Source organism: Haliotis cracherodii, unplaced genomic scaffold (genome assembly GCF_022045235.1).
Source record: "Haliotis cracherodii isolate W230 unplaced genomic scaffold, xgHalCrac1.p SCAF_19, whole genome shotgun sequence".
In the NCBI taxonomy this organism is placed as follows: domain Eukaryota; kingdom Metazoa; phylum Mollusca; class Gastropoda; order Lepetellida; family Haliotidae; genus Haliotis; species Haliotis cracherodii.
Genome location: NW_027266274.1, coordinates 3,454,474 through 3,472,666, shown reverse-complemented (window position 1 = coordinate 3,472,666; position 18,193 = coordinate 3,454,474). Strand labels below are relative to the sequence as shown.

The 18,193-nt window shown below is 47.7% G+C and overlaps 1 protein-coding gene across 1 annotated transcript in view; it reads left to right on the top strand.

The window, feature by feature from the left end:
- The first annotated feature begins 2,142 nt into the window (after positions 1–2,142).
- Positions 2,143–18,193, top strand: part of LOC139467016 (ras-related and estrogen-regulated growth inhibitor-like) — a 32,030-nt gene continuing 15,979 nt past the window's right edge. The window contains exon 1 of the mRNA XM_071248726.1: positions 2,143–3,047. Within this exon, the coding sequence (XP_071104827.1) occupies positions 2,951–3,047 (97 nt within the window). The 5' untranslated portion in view covers positions 2,143–2,950. The remainder of the gene's footprint in view (positions 3,048–18,193) is intronic.

The following is an 18,193-nucleotide window of genomic DNA, read 5'->3' as shown; positions in this document are numbered from 1 at the left end:
ACGGTGGCCGCTGATGTGTGTCCTGGGCGTCAGAACGCCGAACTAAGTCGCCCATCATAGGCCAGACGGGGCCCTTTCCATTAAACACACGAGGCGCTATCTTGTTGTCTTCCACCTACCCAATATGATGCATGAAATACAATTCACAATAAGTGTATCACTGTCTGGCCATGTAAGATATCCAGAAGTGTCTGGTAAGGCTGGAGTGTTTGGGCTGGCGGGCAATTGGAGTGTGGGGGTGGTGGGGGGAGAGGGTAACATGATATCCACCACTGACGATGCTTACGTGAGACGGGTGCTGATGTCTCCGTGTTGAGGCAGGTGGACAATGTGGTCGGTATTGACAACGTCCAACAACTGGAGATTGGGGATGTTAGTCAGAACAGTTAATATTGACAGAGTGAGCACAGGGGTCACCCGGGGTCCATGAACATGGAGAAGGGGTGGGGGTGGAGTCAGTGCGTGTTTGTGTTGGGTGAAAGGGGGGGGGGGGGGGGGGGTGGTGGATAGGGTAGACTGGGTTCATTGTTTGCTGGTGGTCTGACACTCAATGACATACTTACATTGCTTTATGTAGTTGATTGCTCAACATTAGATTCCTAATTTACAAGCACAAGTAATACTTCAACCCCAGCTAATATATCAAGCCACAATGAATTGTACCATCTTTGCTCCATACCGAAGTATGACAGGTACAGACCGTGAGCAGGTGCTCGGTGTCCATCAAGACTGCCTATGTAGTTGTGTGCCAACAAGGCTGCACTGCCACCCCCGGGATCCGAACCCCCTGAGAGTGAGGTGTTGTGTATGCATTGCCTCCGTCAGGGGAACAACCCTCACCGATCAGCTGACCGACTACTTGTCGACAGGAGGTATAGTTCATCAACTGACTGTTCTCCACGAGGGGTTGATGACAACGCCGTGTAGATACAGAAGGGGATCAGTTCAAACGTTTTACCAGGCTGTGAACGACCACAAATATTTGCCGAACGCAGGAGCGGTTGGAGAACATGGAAACATGGACCTGATTAACCCATTTCTTATACATTGTGATCGGAGACAGGTTGCCTTAGGGCCGAGGATGGGTGTGGACGTCTAGATCAAGAGATGAAACGAGCAAAATGAAATAAAGTATCATCGCTTTTTGTTTAGGCCGACAACGGAGTATACTTAGTGCTTTACTGGACTTGTTTAGAGATGTGTTGATAATGTGTTGAGCAGTTATTGCTATACGCTCAACACAAGAACATGTGCACTAAAATTTTGATATTAAGAAATCACATTTGAGACAACGAAGAGACGATATCAAAATTGATAATATCTTTTCAAGCAGTAACTATAAAAAGAAGACATTTTAGTTTAATGAATATGTTTTTATCACACACTGGCCGAGTGACTAGTGTGCATGTAGTAGCCTGACCGCTTGACCGCACACTTCTCCCTGAAGTCCAGCTAGGATGGGATATGGGTTACTGGAGGCAAGTTGTCCCCGCTATACCGTTGAGGAAGCGACATAGTGGGTTTGTTAGGGGGGGGGGGGGGGGGGGGGGGGGATTGCAGCCCATTTCGTGTTCCATATAGTGCCCATATAGTGTTCAGGAGTAGGGGTCACAAGAGGAATCTCCCCGAGACTCCTCCCTAAAGCAGGACCCGTGCAATAGCATGGAGGGGACACTGTGTGAACAGCTGGTTAGAATCGGAGGAATCTGCCGGCATACCTCGACAGAGCAGGGGATAAAACAAAGGAGTTATGAGGGAGACATTGATTGGGTATCGAGTTTGCCCTAAGGAGTGGGATCTCCACAAGCTTCGCAGTCGCAGCCTCAGCCAGGCCAGGTCGTGCCTCCCTCTCCTCAGTTGGCTGACAGTTTTATGTGCGCCTTTCTAAACACATGTTCACAATTGTTTTCGAAAGTTCACTGTTTGCAGGATACAGGTCTGATCTTTGAAGGGCATTGCAATTTTATGGATTTGTGAACCAGTACGTTTCAGACAGCTTTCTTGTCAGAGGATCGGAAGTATGTTCCACTCAGCCTCAGTTCGCAGTGTTGAATGGTAGCAGGTGATATCAGAAATCTACATCGACACAGAGACGGGCTCACGCTCCCAGAAAACACATTTACCCTGGGACACGATCACTGCCTGTGCTTTCCTCATTCAACTCGCGTGCCTCCAGAACGAGGTGGGGAAACCCGACCCCAGTTGGAAGCAGACGACACGCTGATCAGTTGAGCGAGGATTTCAATACGCGCTGGTCGACTGACTTCAGCTGTCTGTCATTTTCTCATCGCAGCTAGCGGGATTATCGGACATCCCAAGTGGAAACACAAGGAACAGCATTGCCACTCCCTGCATACGTTGCTCGGGATACACGGAAGTGTTTTCGTAGGCGACATAACTGGGTGTTCAACATATACGACCCTTCACTTGTTATCAATCCGGGGAGCATTTGGTGTTTATTGACGAATGCTTGTGACTGATATCATGTGTAGCCCGCGTGTCTATAGAGGACTGTGTTTCTGCACAGATGTACATAGAGAGTGATTGTGGGCCCCCAGATTGGACTAGTGAGGGGTGCACTACAGTGGGGTATTGTGATTCGGTGGTTTCAGCTTTATTGTACAACCGCTGTGGAGGAGGAGGTTTGTGGATGGAAACTTCTCCCACCAAGTCAACACGTTTGGTCGTCTGCTTGTCCAAACCGCAGTCGACAAATATCTGATACGTCCAACGTTGACTCGAAATGTGTATTTAAACAGTTGAACTGTTTGTGGTGTTTTCACCTGTGTTTTCCACAACTTTTAATTCAAGGCTCCGGCGATTAAAATCTTCCGACGCCCTTCATGTAGGATGTGTTAACTGTAAGGAATTCTATTCTCGCTTGCTACTTGCCGTGCACTCAAAGTTGTGACGGATGTGATATCATTACCATGATGAGTGTACGGGACTGATGAATTCCAGCACACTCACTATGAACTCCGGGGGCAAGGTCAAACAACCTGACAGCAAGATTGTCGTCATGGGCAAGCCTGGGGTAGGCAAATCAGGTAAGACTCTTTAACACTACGTGACGCACGTCGCCCTTTCACTGGTGACGTCTCCTCCTTCATTATTCCCGTTCTCCACCACGGATAAGAACCCTCGCTCACACATACTTAGACTAACATGTGGATATAGAGCGGTAACGATGCTGCAGTGGCAGAATGCCTTCATCCTAAGTATCAGTATCAATGTTTCCTCCATGAAGCGAATGCTATACATGAGTGGCATTATTGCATACTGCTGACTATATAAACAGGTTTGGACTCATCGGTTGACGAGATCACATAGGGGAGGTTTTCCTGAACCTTGTGAACACCCTTAAACACTTCGATATCATAACTTAAAGCTTTGTTTGAAGTCTTAATTGTTTGACGTATCTTGTATAGTATAAAGACTCGCATTACAGTTTGATAAACAGTCTCCATAGTCATAGTGTAGGATCAGTTACTGATACAGCTACTGACTCTTAACATTCCCGCGCATCAAAGCGTTTATTATCTCCCAACAAGAGATTTCTCTTCAAAATAACACCCTTACCTTCCGAAGATGCTCAGCACCTTGTCTTATCACATCACCCACCAGTTGGCACCGGAGTGGGGGCCTCCGCCAATCGGTCACCTGTCAGCACTACCCCTTTACCTCCGCCCAAATTCCTTTATCTGACGGTGGTGAGTCTCCGCTATCACCCCCATCTACAATCCCATTAACTCCTACACCTCCTTCAACATGCATGTCTTCTCAATCTCCACACACAACCAATTGGTTTATCTGCTCAATCGTATCAACCTGTAGACCTGCTGGGAAATGAGCGCGCCGTGAATACAGTGTTATAGATTAATTGTTACCTTGAGATCGATAGATTGGACAGGAGGCAAAAAGTATCACCAGCGTTTTATCAGTCCGCGCCAAACATACCAACAATACTAGCTGAAAATCACCTTGACCTAACAAGATGACTATCTGTTAAGTAAACATATCAGTATAGGAAAAAACTGTACAAAGTAATCATGAAAAAAACTGAACTATAACAAATTCTGACTGAACTTTCCAATATGAATTGCACAGATTGGGTGATGGTTCTTGAGCCGCATACAGGCAGTAAGCTAAGAGACACTGCCCCAGAAACATCGTATATATCATGTGGGTGTGTATTGTCTGTTTCCGATCATAACATATCAACATGCATGGTATTCCTGTGTTTGTCCACGTCTGTACCAGGGAAGCAGCCAGGCACACAGAAGGCCGTGGGCACCCTCGGTTACCTGTGTATGCATCAGTTCGCTGTAACATGCCCAATTACACCATTACCAACAGAATTCCGCTACCCAGGCTCGCAGTCTCCCCTCGGAACTTCATCTCTCACTTGGCAAACTCTGTCGTAGGAACTCGCGAGGTGCCTCTCAAGAAATCTCATTTATGTGTACATGCAGGATGGAGCCATATTCATAATTATCTATTGAGGGTTTAGGAAACCGACGCATAAACAGAAGTGATGTTAATTACTCGTGGTGATCAAGGACTTTTCAGATAAAAAGTAACCCTTAATCTTTACGAGAGTCGCAGAAAGCGCAGCCCTCTCCAAGTATAGATCCTCCCCTGCCCCTGCTCTAGAAATGAGCATAAAAAACTCCCTAAACAATCAGTGCCAGGACGTGGCGACGATTGTGTCGCGACTTATACCACATCGCTTCATGATGGCTGTGTATCTCATCACTGTGAAACTGTCTACGTGTTATATGTGGATGTGTGTGGTGCAGTAAAGCGTAAGACCTTTGTAGCCATCTTGTACCTGCACAATAGGTGACCAGTGACCCGAACTGCCCAGCGGTCAGGTGGACTGACCGCGCCATCAATATGATAGGCCATAAACCGGGTACATCAGCGTCACAGGGCACCATATAAACTGGATTGTTATTGTATATGGGACACTGGGTCGCTACAATAACAACTCTGTTCCTATAAATGAGGTACTATACAAAAATACACTGGTGTGTACGTCAGCGCGTATACAGTATGCCATTACGGAAAACTTGGAACACCGGCTTCTCGAACAATCATGGCAATTGTATACATACGAACACAATGAACCCCATACAACGGTACATAGATCACCACGTTTATAACAAAATACTTGTGAAAACGGAGAACGCCGCGTCACTGACAATCATATACAATATTCCTTAAGTGGACAACTGTTTAAACAGTATGCTGTTAATCGGGATCATACGTGACACGGACCACTGTTAAGCTACTATAAATCAGGATCGTATGTGGCATGGCTTATTGTCTACTCGATAGATGTGACTAAAAGGATTGTGATAGTTAATATGACTGTATTATTGCATCAGTATCTTTACCTTCCACATTCTGATTTCTTGGCTCTTTTCGACCTGAGCAAAACCGGCATTAATGAAGTAGATTGCGGAGGCAGTTGTTGTGGAGTTAATAGCGATAGCCCTTCTTAAATGACGAACAGTGAATGGTAAAATTAATCGTAGCGCTATTTTCACCATTTTCACCATTTTATGATATTACCACATCAACGTTGAAGACATATATGCAGACAGTCTACCATGAGGCACAACAGTGACATAAACCCCCATACCTGCAGTCCACCATAGGCCACAACAGTGTCATGAACGTCCCTACCTGCAGTCTACCATAGGCCACAACAGTGTCGGGAACGTCCCTACCTGCAGTCCACCATAAGCCACAACAGTGACATCAACGTCCCTACCTGCAGTCCACCATAGGCCACAACAGTGTCATGAACGTCCCTACCTGCAGTCTACCATAGGCCACAACAGTGTCGGGAACGTCCCTACCTGCAGTCCACCATAAGCCACAACAGTGACATCAACGTCCCTACCTGCAGTCCACCATAGGCCACAACAGTGTCGGGAACGTCCCTACCTGCAGTCCACCATAAGCCACAACAGTGACATCAACGTCGCTACCTGCAGTCCACCATAAGCCACAACAGTGACATCAACGTCCCTACCTGCAGTCCACCATAGGCCACAACAGTGACATCAACGTCCCTACCTGCAGTCCACCATAAGCCACAACAGTGACATCAACGTCCCTACCTGCAGTCCACCATAAGCCACAACAGTGACATCAACGTCCATACCTGCAGTCCACCATAGGCCACAACAGTGACATCAACGCCCCTACCTGCAGTCCACCATAAGCCACAACAGTGACATCAACGCCCCTACCTGCAGTCCACCATAAGCCACAACAGTGACATCAACGTCCCTACCTGCAGTCTACCATAGCCACAACAGTGACATGAACGTCCCTACCTGCAGTCCACCATAGGCCACAACAGTGACATGAACGCCCATACCTGCAGTCCACCATAGGCCACAACAGTGACATGAACGTCCATACCTGCAGTCCACCATAAGCCACAACAGTGACATCAACGTCCCTACCTGCAGTCCAACATAAGCCACAACAGTGAGATGAACGTCCCTACCTGCAGTCCACCATAAGCCACAACAGTGACATGAACGTCCCTACCTGCAGTCTACCATAGGCCACAACAGTGACATGAACGCCCTTACCTGCAGTTTACCATAAGCCACAACAGTGTCAGGAACCCGCATACCTGCAGTACACCATAGTCCACAACACTGTCACGAACGCCCATACCTGCAGTCCACCATAGGCCACAACAAGGCCATGAACGGCCATACCTGCAGTCTACCATAAGCAACAACAGTGACATGAACGTCCATACCTGCAGTCCACCATAAGCCACAACAGTGACATGAACGTCCCTACCTGCAGTTTACCATAAGCCACAGCAGTGCCATGAACGCCCCTACCTGTAGTCTACCATAAGCCACAACAGTGACATGAACGCCCCTACCTGCAGTCTACCATAAGCCACAACAATGACATCAACGGCCATACCTGCAGTCCAACATAAGCCACAACAGTGACATGAACGTCCCTACCTGTAGTCTACCATAAGCCACAACAGTGACATGAACGTCCCTACCTGTAGTCTACCATAAGCCACAACAGTGCCATGAACGCCCCTACCTGCAGTCTACCATAAGCCACAACAGTGACATGAACGCCCCTACCTGCAGTCTACCATAAGCCACAACAGTGACATGAACGTCCCTACCTGCAGTCCACCATAAGCAACAACAGTGACATGAACGTCCCTACCTGCAGTCTACCATAAGCCACAACAGTGCCATGAACGTCCCTACCTGCAGTCTACCATAAGCCACAACAGTGACATGAACGCCCATACCTGCCATCCACCATAAGCCACAACAGTGACATGAACGTCCCTACCTGCAGTCTACCATAAGCCACAACAGTGACATCAACGGTCATACCTGCAGTCTACCATAAGCCACAACAGTGCCATGAACGTCCCTACCTGCAGTCTACCATAAGCCACAACAGTGCCATGAACGTCCCTACCTGCAGTCTACCATAAGCCACAACAGTGCCATGAACGTCCCTACCTGCAGTTTACCATAAGCCACAACAGTGCCATGAACGTCCCTACCTGCAGTCTACCATAAGCCACAACAGTGACATCAACGCCCTTAACTGCAGTTTACCATAGGCCACAACAGTGACATCAACGGCCATACCTGCAGTCTACCATTAGCCACAACAGTGACATGAACGTCCATTAAACCCATGTACTATACGCACTGTAGGGTGTATCAGTGTCATAACATTTAGGCACACAGTATGCCATAAGACACTGCCATGGGTCATCTTGTAAACAATGTACCATACAGTCGGGCACAACGTCACACACAGATGTACACATGATATCACCTACCGACAATCTGCATAATGACGCGGGCCCAAGTAGGAGTACTTGGGGTAATGGCCTTTGTTCATATGAAAGACAAGAAAACGGAATGAAACCAACTCGCAAGAAGACGAGAACTCAGTTGGCAACTGAACACTCGGAGTAGACATTTAGGCCGGATACGTAATTATACTGTATTAACAAAGTCGTATTTGTTGCAATAGTACACTCGCAAGTCGTGCATGAAATTCTCGTTTACGTTTATTGACTGATGGCTGACTGAGCTCGACTGGCTTGAAATGACGCGCCAGAATCGGACTCATCCATCCTCGTATGTTAATGATGCATTCAGGTTATTCATGAATGACCTTGAGAACTGAGAAGCTTCCCGCCATTCGTCTACAGGTGAGGTCCAACCACCACCCCCTCAACCCGCTGCCCACCCACACTGACATACAGACAGCTACATGTAAGGCAATGTGTGGTTATCAATAGACCAGGGTATGCCGGAACAACAGCACGGACAGGTTTCCATGTATCTTCGATTCATGGGGAGGAACACTGATGGACCAGATCGTGGTCTGACGTTCTCAGTACAACCATATCCCTGGCAATGTCTCTCCTGTGGTTAAATGTGTATTCCGACAAAAGTATTTTACAAAGTTTATGGTGGACTGTAATCACCAGTTCCTGCTGCTACGAACATCCCCGCTTATCGGGTACCTGTGAAGCTTCCTATGGTGTGTTAAACAGCACAGTTAAGTCTGACATCAGGTGCTACACATGATATACCCATCAGCGCTAATTATATAACTTAATGCCTTTCATTTCGACCGGCGTATGTGCGCGTTTAATTATATCATCAAATATACTGATAATGTACATTATGCATCTAAGTTTTCCAACAGTCTGCCCGGACTGAAGATAATGGCGTGTAATCGACTTTTAAGCACACGTTGTCACGAGGTGATGGAGTGACGGGGCCTTATCAGCCCCTACTTCCTTACTAATACGCCAGGCCTATACATCGCCAGTCTCGACCCACACCACAGTGGAACTAATGGCGTATCAATATTTCTGACAACTACTGGTGTCTTCCCCACACATCACGTCTGAGTGGTGTCTGATGGGTTACCCCTCTATACGCCATGTCTGTTGGGTTACCCCTCTATACGCCATGTCTGTTGGGTTACCCCTCTATACGCCATGTCTGATGGGTTTCCCCTCTATACGCCATGTCTGTTGGGTTACCCCTCTATACGCCATGTCTGATGGGTTACCCCTCTATACGCCATGTCTGATGGGTTACCCCTCTATACGCCATGTCTGTTGGGTTACCCCTCTATACGCCATGTCTGATGGGTTACCCCTCTATACGCCATGTCTGATGGGTTACCCCTCTATACGCCATGTCTGATGGGTTACTCCTCGATACGCCATGTCTGTTGGGGTACCCATCTATACGCCATGTCTGATGGGTTACTCCTCTATACGCCATGTCTGATGGGTTACCCCTCTATACCCCATGTCTGATGGGTTACCCCTCTATACGCCATGCCTTATGGGTTACCCCTCTATACGCCATGTCTGATGGGTTACCCCTCTATACGCCATGTCTGATGGGTTACCCCTCTATACGACATGCCTTATGGGTTACCCCTCTATACGCCATGTCTGATGGGTTACTCCTCTATACGACATGCCTTATGGGTTACCCCTCTATACGCCATGTCTGATGGGTTACTCCTCTATACGACATGTCTGTTGGGTTACCCCTCTATACGCCATATCTGATGGGTTACTCCTCTATACGACATGTCTGTTGGGTTACTCCTCTATACGCCATGTCTGATGGGTTACTCCTCTATACGACATTTCTGTTGGGGTACCCATCTATACGCCATGTCTGATGGGTTACCCCTCTATACGCCATGTCTGATGGGTTACCCCTCTATACGCTATGTCTGTTGGGGTACCCATCTATACGCCATATCTGATGGGTTACCCCTCTATACGACATGCCTTATGGGTTACCCATCTTTACGACATGCCTTATGGGTTACCCCTCTATACGCCATGTCTGATGGGTTACCCCTCTATATGCCATGTCTGATGGGTTACCCCTCTATACGCCATGTCTGATGGGTTACTCCTCTATACGACATGCCTTATGGGTTACCCCTCTATACGCCATGTCTGATGGGTTACTCCTCTATACGCCATATCTGATGGGTTACCCCTCTATACGACATGCCTTATGGGTTACCCATCTTTACGACATGCCTTATGGGTTACCCCTCTATACGCCATGTCTGATGGGTTACCCCTCTATACGCCATGTCTGATGGGTTACCCCTCTATACGCCATGTCTGATGGGTTACCCCTCTATACCCCATGTCTGTTGGGGTACCCATCTATACGCCATATCTCATGGGTTACCCCTCTATACGCCATGTCTGTTGGGTTACTCCTCTATACGACATGTCTGTTGGGTTACTCCTCTATACGCCATGTCTGATGGGTTACTCCTCTATACGCCATGTCTGATGGGTTACTCCTCTATACGCCATATCTGATGGGTTACTCCTCTATACGACATGCCTTATGGGTTACCCATCTTTACGACATGCCTTATGGGTTACCCCTCTATACGCCATGTCTGATGGGTTACCCCTCTATACGCCATGTCTGATGGGTTACCCCTCTATACGCCATGTCTGATGGGTTACCCCTCTATACCCCATATCTGATGGGTTACTCCTCTATACGACATGTCTGTTGGGTTACTCCTCTATACGCCATGTCTGATGGGTTACTCCTCTATACGCCATGTCTGATGGGTTACTCCTCTATACGACATTTCTGTTGGGGTACCCATCTATACGCCATGTCTGATGGGTTACCCCTCTATACGCCATGTCTGATGGGTTACCCCTCTATACGCTATGTCTGTTGGGGTACCCATCTATACGCCATATCTGATGGGTTACCCCTCTATACGACATGCCTTATGGGTTACCAATCTTTACGACATGCCTTATGGGTTACCCCTCTATACGCCATGTCTGATGGGTTACCCCTCTATACGCCATGTCTGATGGGTTACCCCTCTATACGCCATGTCTGATGGGTTACTCCTCTATACGACATGCCTTATGGGTTACCCCTCTATACGCCATGTCTGATGGGTTACTCCTCTATACGCCATATCTGATGGGTTACCCCTCTATATGACATGCCTTATGGGTTACCCATCTTTACGACATGCCTTATGGGTTACCCCTCTATACGCCATATCTGATGGGTTACCCCTCTATATGACATGCCTTATGGGTTACCCATCTTTACGACATGCCTTATGGGTTACCCCTCTATACGCCATGTCTGATGGGTTACCCCTCTATACGCCATGTCTGATGGGTTACCCCTCTATACGCCATGTCTGATGGGTTACCCCTCTATACCCCATGTCTGTTGGGGTACCCATCTTTACGCCATATCTGATGGGTTACCCCTCTATACGCCATGTCTGATGGGTTACTCCTCTATACGCCATGTCTGATGGGTTACCCCTCTATACGCCATGTCTGATGGGTTACCCCTCTATACCCCATGTCTGTTGGGGTACCCATCTATACGCCATATCTCATGGGTTACCCCTCTATACGCCATGTCTGTTGGGTTACTCCTCTATACGACATGTCTGTTGGGTTACTCCTCTATACGCCATGTCTGATGGGTTACTCCTCTATACGCCATGTCTGATGGGTTACTCCTCTATACGCCATATCTGATGGGTTACTCCTCTATACGACATGCCTTATGGGTTACCCATCTTTACGACATGCCTTATGGGTTACCCCTCTATACGCCATGTCTGATGGGTTACCCCTCTATACGACATGTCTGTTGGGTTACTCCTCTATACGCCATGTCTGATGGGTTACTCCTCTATACGCCATGTCTGATGGGTTACTCCTCTATACGACATTTCTGTTGGGGTACCCATCTATACGCCATGTCTGATGGGTTACCCCTCTATACGCCATGTCTGATGGGTTACCCCTCTATACGCTATGTCTGTTGGGGTACCCATCTATACGCCATATCTGATGGGTTACCCCTCTATACGACATGCCTTATGGGTTACCAATCTTTACGACATGCCTTATGGGTTACCCCTCTATACGCCATGTCTGATGGGTTACCCCTCTATACGCCATGTCTGATGGGTTACTCCTCTATACGACATGCCTTATGGGTTACCCCTCTATACGCCATGTCTGATGGGTTACTCCTCTATACGCCATATCTGATGGGTTACCCCTCTATATGACATGCCTTATGGGTTACCCATCTTTACGACATGCCTTATGGGTTACCCCTCTATACGCCATATCTGATGGGTTACCCCTCTATATGACATGCCTTATGGGTTACCCATCTTTACGACATGCCTTATGGGTTACCCCTCTATACGCCATGTCTGATGGGTTACCCCTCTATACGCCATGTCTGATGGGTTACCCCTCTATACGCCATGTCTGATGGGTTACCCCTCTATACCCCATGTCTGTTGGGGTACCCATCTTTACGCCATATCTGATGGGTTACCCCTCTATACGCCATGTCTGTTGGGTTACTCCTCTATACGACATGTCTGTTGGGTTACTCCTCTATACGCCATGTCTGATGGGTTACTCCTCTATACGCCATGTCTGATGGGTTACTCCTCTATACGCCATGTCTGTTGGGTTACTCCTCTATACGCCATGCCTTATGGGTTACCCCTCTATACGCCATATCTCATGGGTTACCCCTCTATACGCCATGTCTGATGGGTTACTCCTCTATACGCCATGTCTGATGGGTTACCCCTCTATACGCCATGTCTGATGGGTTACCCCTCTATACGCCATATCTGATGGGGTACCCCTCTATACGCCATATCTCATGGGTTACCCCTCTATACGCCATGTCTGATGGGTTACCCCTCTATACGCCATGTCTGATGGGTTACCCCTCTATACGCCATGTCTGATGGGTAACCCCTCTATACGCCATGTCTGATGGGTTACCCCTCTATACGCCATGTCTGATGGGTTACTCTATATTACATATTGATTGGGGCGGGTGGAGTAACCTAGTGGATAGTGGTTCGATTCCCCACATGTGTCCCCTTGGTGGAGCCCATTTCTGGTGTCCCCGTAGTGACTTGGCTTCCACACACTCATATACGTAGTGTTTGATGAGCCACTCCTCCATATACGTCATGTCTGATGAGCTACTCCTCCATATACGTCATGTCTGATGAGCTCTCCTCCATATACGTCATGTCTGATGAGCTACTCCTCCATATACGTCGTGTTTGATGAGCTACTCCTCCATATACGTAGTGTTTGATGAGCCACTCCTCCATATACGTCATGTCTGATGAGCTACTCCTCCATATACGTCATGTCTGATGAGCTCTCCTCCATATACGTCATGTCTGATGAGCTCTCCTCCATATACGTCATGTCTGATGAGCTACTCCTCCATATGCGTCATGTCTGATGAGCTCTCCTCCATATACGTCATGTCAGATGAGCTACTCCTCCATATGCGTCGTGTTTGATGAGCTACTCCTCCATATACGTCATGTCTGATGAGCTACTCCTCCATATACGTCATGTCTGATGAGTTACTCCTCCATATACGTCATGTCTGATGAGCTACTCCTCCATATGCCTCGTGTTTGATGAGCTACTCCTCCATATGCGTCATGTCTGATGAGTTACTCCTCCATATACGTCGTGTTTGATGAGCTACTCCTCAATATACGTCGTGTCTGATGAGTTACTCCTCCATATACGTCGTGTCTGATGAGTTACTCCTCCATATACGTCGCGTTTGATGTGTTTCTCCTCCATACACGTCATGTCGGATGAGCTACTCCTCCATATACGTCGTGATGGTGTACTACTCCTCCATATACGTCGTGTTTAATGAGCTACTCCTCCATATGCTTCATGTCTGATGAGTTACTCCTCCATATACGTCATGTCTGATGAGCTACTCCTCCATATACGTCATGTCTGATGAGCTACTCCTCCATATACGCCATGTCTGATGAGCTACTCCTCCATATACGTCATGTCTGATGAGCTACTCCTCCATATACGTCATGTCTGATGAGCTCTCCTCCATATACGTCATGTCTGATGAGCTCTCCTCCATATACGTCATGTCTGATGAGCTCTCCTCCACATTCGACGTTGTGTCTGGGTGATGTCTTATGTAGATATCCTGACGTCATATAGCTGGAATATTGCCGAGTGTGGCGTTAAACAGTAAACAAACAAACAATCAAGTCTTATATGTCACGTCTGTTTTTGTACGGCTGTGTGTTCATTAAGGCAGAGATTGCGTGATTGCTGTAGTATTTAAAACGATTTCTCGTTTACAGCAGAGATATATGATATATCTAGTAAACTGCGCGTGTGTCTGTGTATTTTGTTTAACGGAATCACCCCTGTATTGCAATGTCTGTGTTGCCGTGTCAAGTCACACAAATCACTGTGTCTGGAGGTGAGTGGCTTTCCTTAATTGATCAGACAAGTGGCCAGTATTATTATGTAACGTCGCTGTGTTGCTGTCTATGCGGAACACGTTCAAGTAGACACTAACATTTAGCAGCCAGGAAGTAATTCCAGCCACGTAAGCTAACATCAACTCTGCATGGGGCACATCCGGTGATACCTGCCTTCACTGAACGCTACAGGTGTGTAATGGTATAACGGTTTCTTCATTCACAGCGTATATTTTGTCGTCATCTTCAGTCACAAGACGGTATGTTCGTATGACACACAGATATATTGGACGTAATCACCAGTCGGACTGACGGCCAGCTGATTACACGCTGAGGAATGTAGATGTATTCAAGGACCAACTGCGATTATCCCAATGACCGCACATAACTCTACTGTTGTGTTCTTTTCCATCCCCTGTGACATAAGCAGTTGGGGAGGGGGGCGGGGGGATAAGCGGTTGACCGCTCCATTGGTAGGAGTAACTTTAATGGGAACAAACATGTGGGGTGACTAGCTCGGGGTCAGGCCTGAGGCCAAAGATCAATGTTTTGTTGTTTTGTGAACGCCAATAATGATTTATGCTTGATTTATAACAAGCCTGTAGTTGTTATCGGTGCAAGTTGCCCACTTACCCCTCCCCGTTAACAGTATGTATTGTACACTGAAACTATTTGTTGACCATCGGATTAACGTCCAGTCTCTCCCTTCATCCCTGAGAATTGTAGCGTAATTGCTTGCTGTACGTGTCTTAATTTATTGTTGCGGTGAGGAGAGATAAGTGTGCACGTCACAAATTTTCGTGGGAATTACTGATAGGTGAAGTAATTAAATTATTCGTAAATCGTTGACTGGTCAATATTCGGCATGATGTATCGTCAATCTGTCACTCTCGCTCTAGTAGAGGCGACGTTGTGTCATATGGAGACATTTGCCTACCCATCACTGGAGAAGATCTGCTCATTCATACGCCTAGTTATCTTTGACTGATGAGACCACTTCACAGTATAGGTCAAGTGTCTGCTTCCTTGATCGTCTCAGATGAAGGAGTCGACAGATTAAATGGATTATCACCCCTGCAAAGCCGACCCTGTCTGAAAAAGTCAGTGTTAATTGGCACAGCATAAAAACATTCTTCATATATATGCTAGATAGAGGTGACGAGAGAAAGACCTTGATGACACCCCTCATTATGTTGTCGCCGGGGCGGGCTGTAGGATCTCGGAGGGGTCGGGTAATATGTGTACACCATCCCTCTGGCCTCACCCACTGTCGTCACATAGATCTGGTCGCCACCATGTTATTGTAAAGGGGGCCTCACCCACTATCGTCGAGGAGATCTGGTCGCCGTCTTGTTGTCAGTAGGCCTCACCAACTGTCGTCACGTACAGATGGTCGCCACCATGTTATCGTAAAGTAGGCATCACCCACTGTCGTCACGTAGATCTGGTCGCCGTCTTGTTGTCAGTAGGCCTCAGCCACTGTCGCCACGTAGATCTGGTCGCTGTCTTGTTGCAAGTAGGCCTCACCCACTGTCGTCATGTAGAGATGGTCGCCACCATGTTATCGTAAAGTAGGCATCACCCACTGTCGTCACGTAGATCTGGTCGCCGTCTTGTTGTCAGTAGGCCTCAGCCACTGTCGCCACGTAGATCTGGTCGCTGTCTTGTTGCAAGTAGGCCTCACCCACTGTCGTCATGTAGAGATGGTCGCCACCATAATGTGGTAAAGGAGGCCTCACCCACTGTCGTTTCTTAGATCTGGTCGCCGTCTTGTCTATAGGCCTCACCCACTGTGTCACATGGATCTGGTCGCCGTCTTGTTATTGTCAAGTAGGCCTCAACCATTGTCGTCACGTAGATCTGGTCGTCGTCTTGTCTATAGGCTTCACCCACTATCGTCACGTAGATCTGGTCGCCGTCTTGTTATTATCAAGTAGGCCTCACCCACTGTGTCACATAGATCTGGTCGCCGTCTTGTTGTCAAGTAGGCCTCACCCATTGTCGTCACGTGGATCTGGTCGCCGTCTTGTTTTTGTCAAGTAAGTCTCACTCACTGTCGTCACGTAGATCCGGTCGCCGTCTTGTTGTTGTCAAGTAGGCCTCATCCACTGTCGTCACGTAGATCTGGTCGTCGGCTTGTTATTGTCAAGTAGGCCTCACCCACTGTCGTCACGTAGATCTGGTCGCCGTCTTGTTATTGTCAAGTGGCCTCATTCACTGTCGTCACGTAGATCTGGTCGTCGGCTTGTTATTGTCAAGTAGGCCTCACCCACTGTCGTCACGTAGATCTGGTCGCCGTCTTGTTATTGTCAAGTAGGCCTCACCCACTGTCGTCACGTAGATCTGGTCGCCGTCTTGTTATTGTCAAGTGGCCTCATTCACTGTCGTCACGTAGATCTGGTCGCCGTCTTGTTGTTGTCAAGTAGGCCTCACCCACTGTGTCACATAGATCTAGTCGCCGTCTTGTTATTGTCAAGTAGGCCTCACCCGCTATCGTCACGTAGATCTGGTCGTCGTCTTGTTGTTGTCAAGTAGGCCTCACCCACTGTGTCACATAGATCTAGTCGCCGTCTTGTTATTGTCAAGTAGGCCTCACCCGCTATCGTCACGTAGATCTGGTCGCCGTCTTGTTGTTGTCAAGTAGGCCTCACCCACTGTGTCACATAGATCTAGTCGCCGTCTTGTTATTGTCAAGTAGGCCTCACCCGCTATCGTCACGTAGATCTGGTCGTCGTCTTGTTGTTGTCAAGTAGGCCTCACCCGCTATCGTCACGTAGATCTGGTCGCCGTCTTGTTGTTGTCAAGTAGGCCTCACCCACTGTGTCACATAGATCTAGTCGCCGTCTTGTTATTGTCAAGTAGGCCTCACCCGCTATCGTCACGTAGATCTGGTCGCCGTCTTGTTGTTGTCAAGTAGGCCTCACCCACTGTGTCACATAGATCTAGTCGCCGTCTTGTTATTGTCAAGTAGGCCTCACCCGCTATCGTCACGTAGATCTGGTCGCCGTCTTGTTGTTGTCAAGTAGGCCTCACCCGCTATCGTCACGTAGATCTGGTCGCCGTCTTGTTGTTGTCAAGTAGGCCTCACCCACTGTGTCACATAGATCTAGTCGCCGTCTTGTTATTGTCAAGTAGGCCTCACCCGCTATCGTCACGTAGATCTAGTCGTCGTCTTGTTATAGCTGGGGTAGCCTAGTGGATAAAACTTTCGATCGTCACGCTGCAGACCCGGGTTCGATTCCCCACATCAGCACAATGTGAAATTGCTGGAATAATGCTAAATGCGACGTAAAACTATGCTCATTCACTCTTGTTACATCTCTTGTTAAATCGTGGTTTTTCTATCGTCAGTAAAGATGGGGAAAAAACAAAATAAATCTATTTACGTCTAATTACGTCTGATGTCTTGGACACGCAGTCACCGTCTATACATTGTGTATCATTAGTCACTGTCTCCGGGACCCATGAAAATCTGGGTTGGAATTGGTCTTCAGCAGCCCATGATTGTCTTTAGAGGAGACTATGAGAAGCGACTATCGGGATCGGGTGGTCAGGCTCGCTGATGCTCATGATGTCAATCACTAGAATGTCTGGTCCGGACTCGATTATTACAGACCGCAGTCATATAGCTGGAATATTGCTGAGTTCGGTTTTAAACACCAAACAAACCAAACCCCTTTGACTGGTGCAAGAGACTACATGCTGCAGCAGTAGAGGTACATAATGAAGACCCGCCGTCATCACGAGACAATAAGGCCATGCTGCATGTGAGTAACGAGTG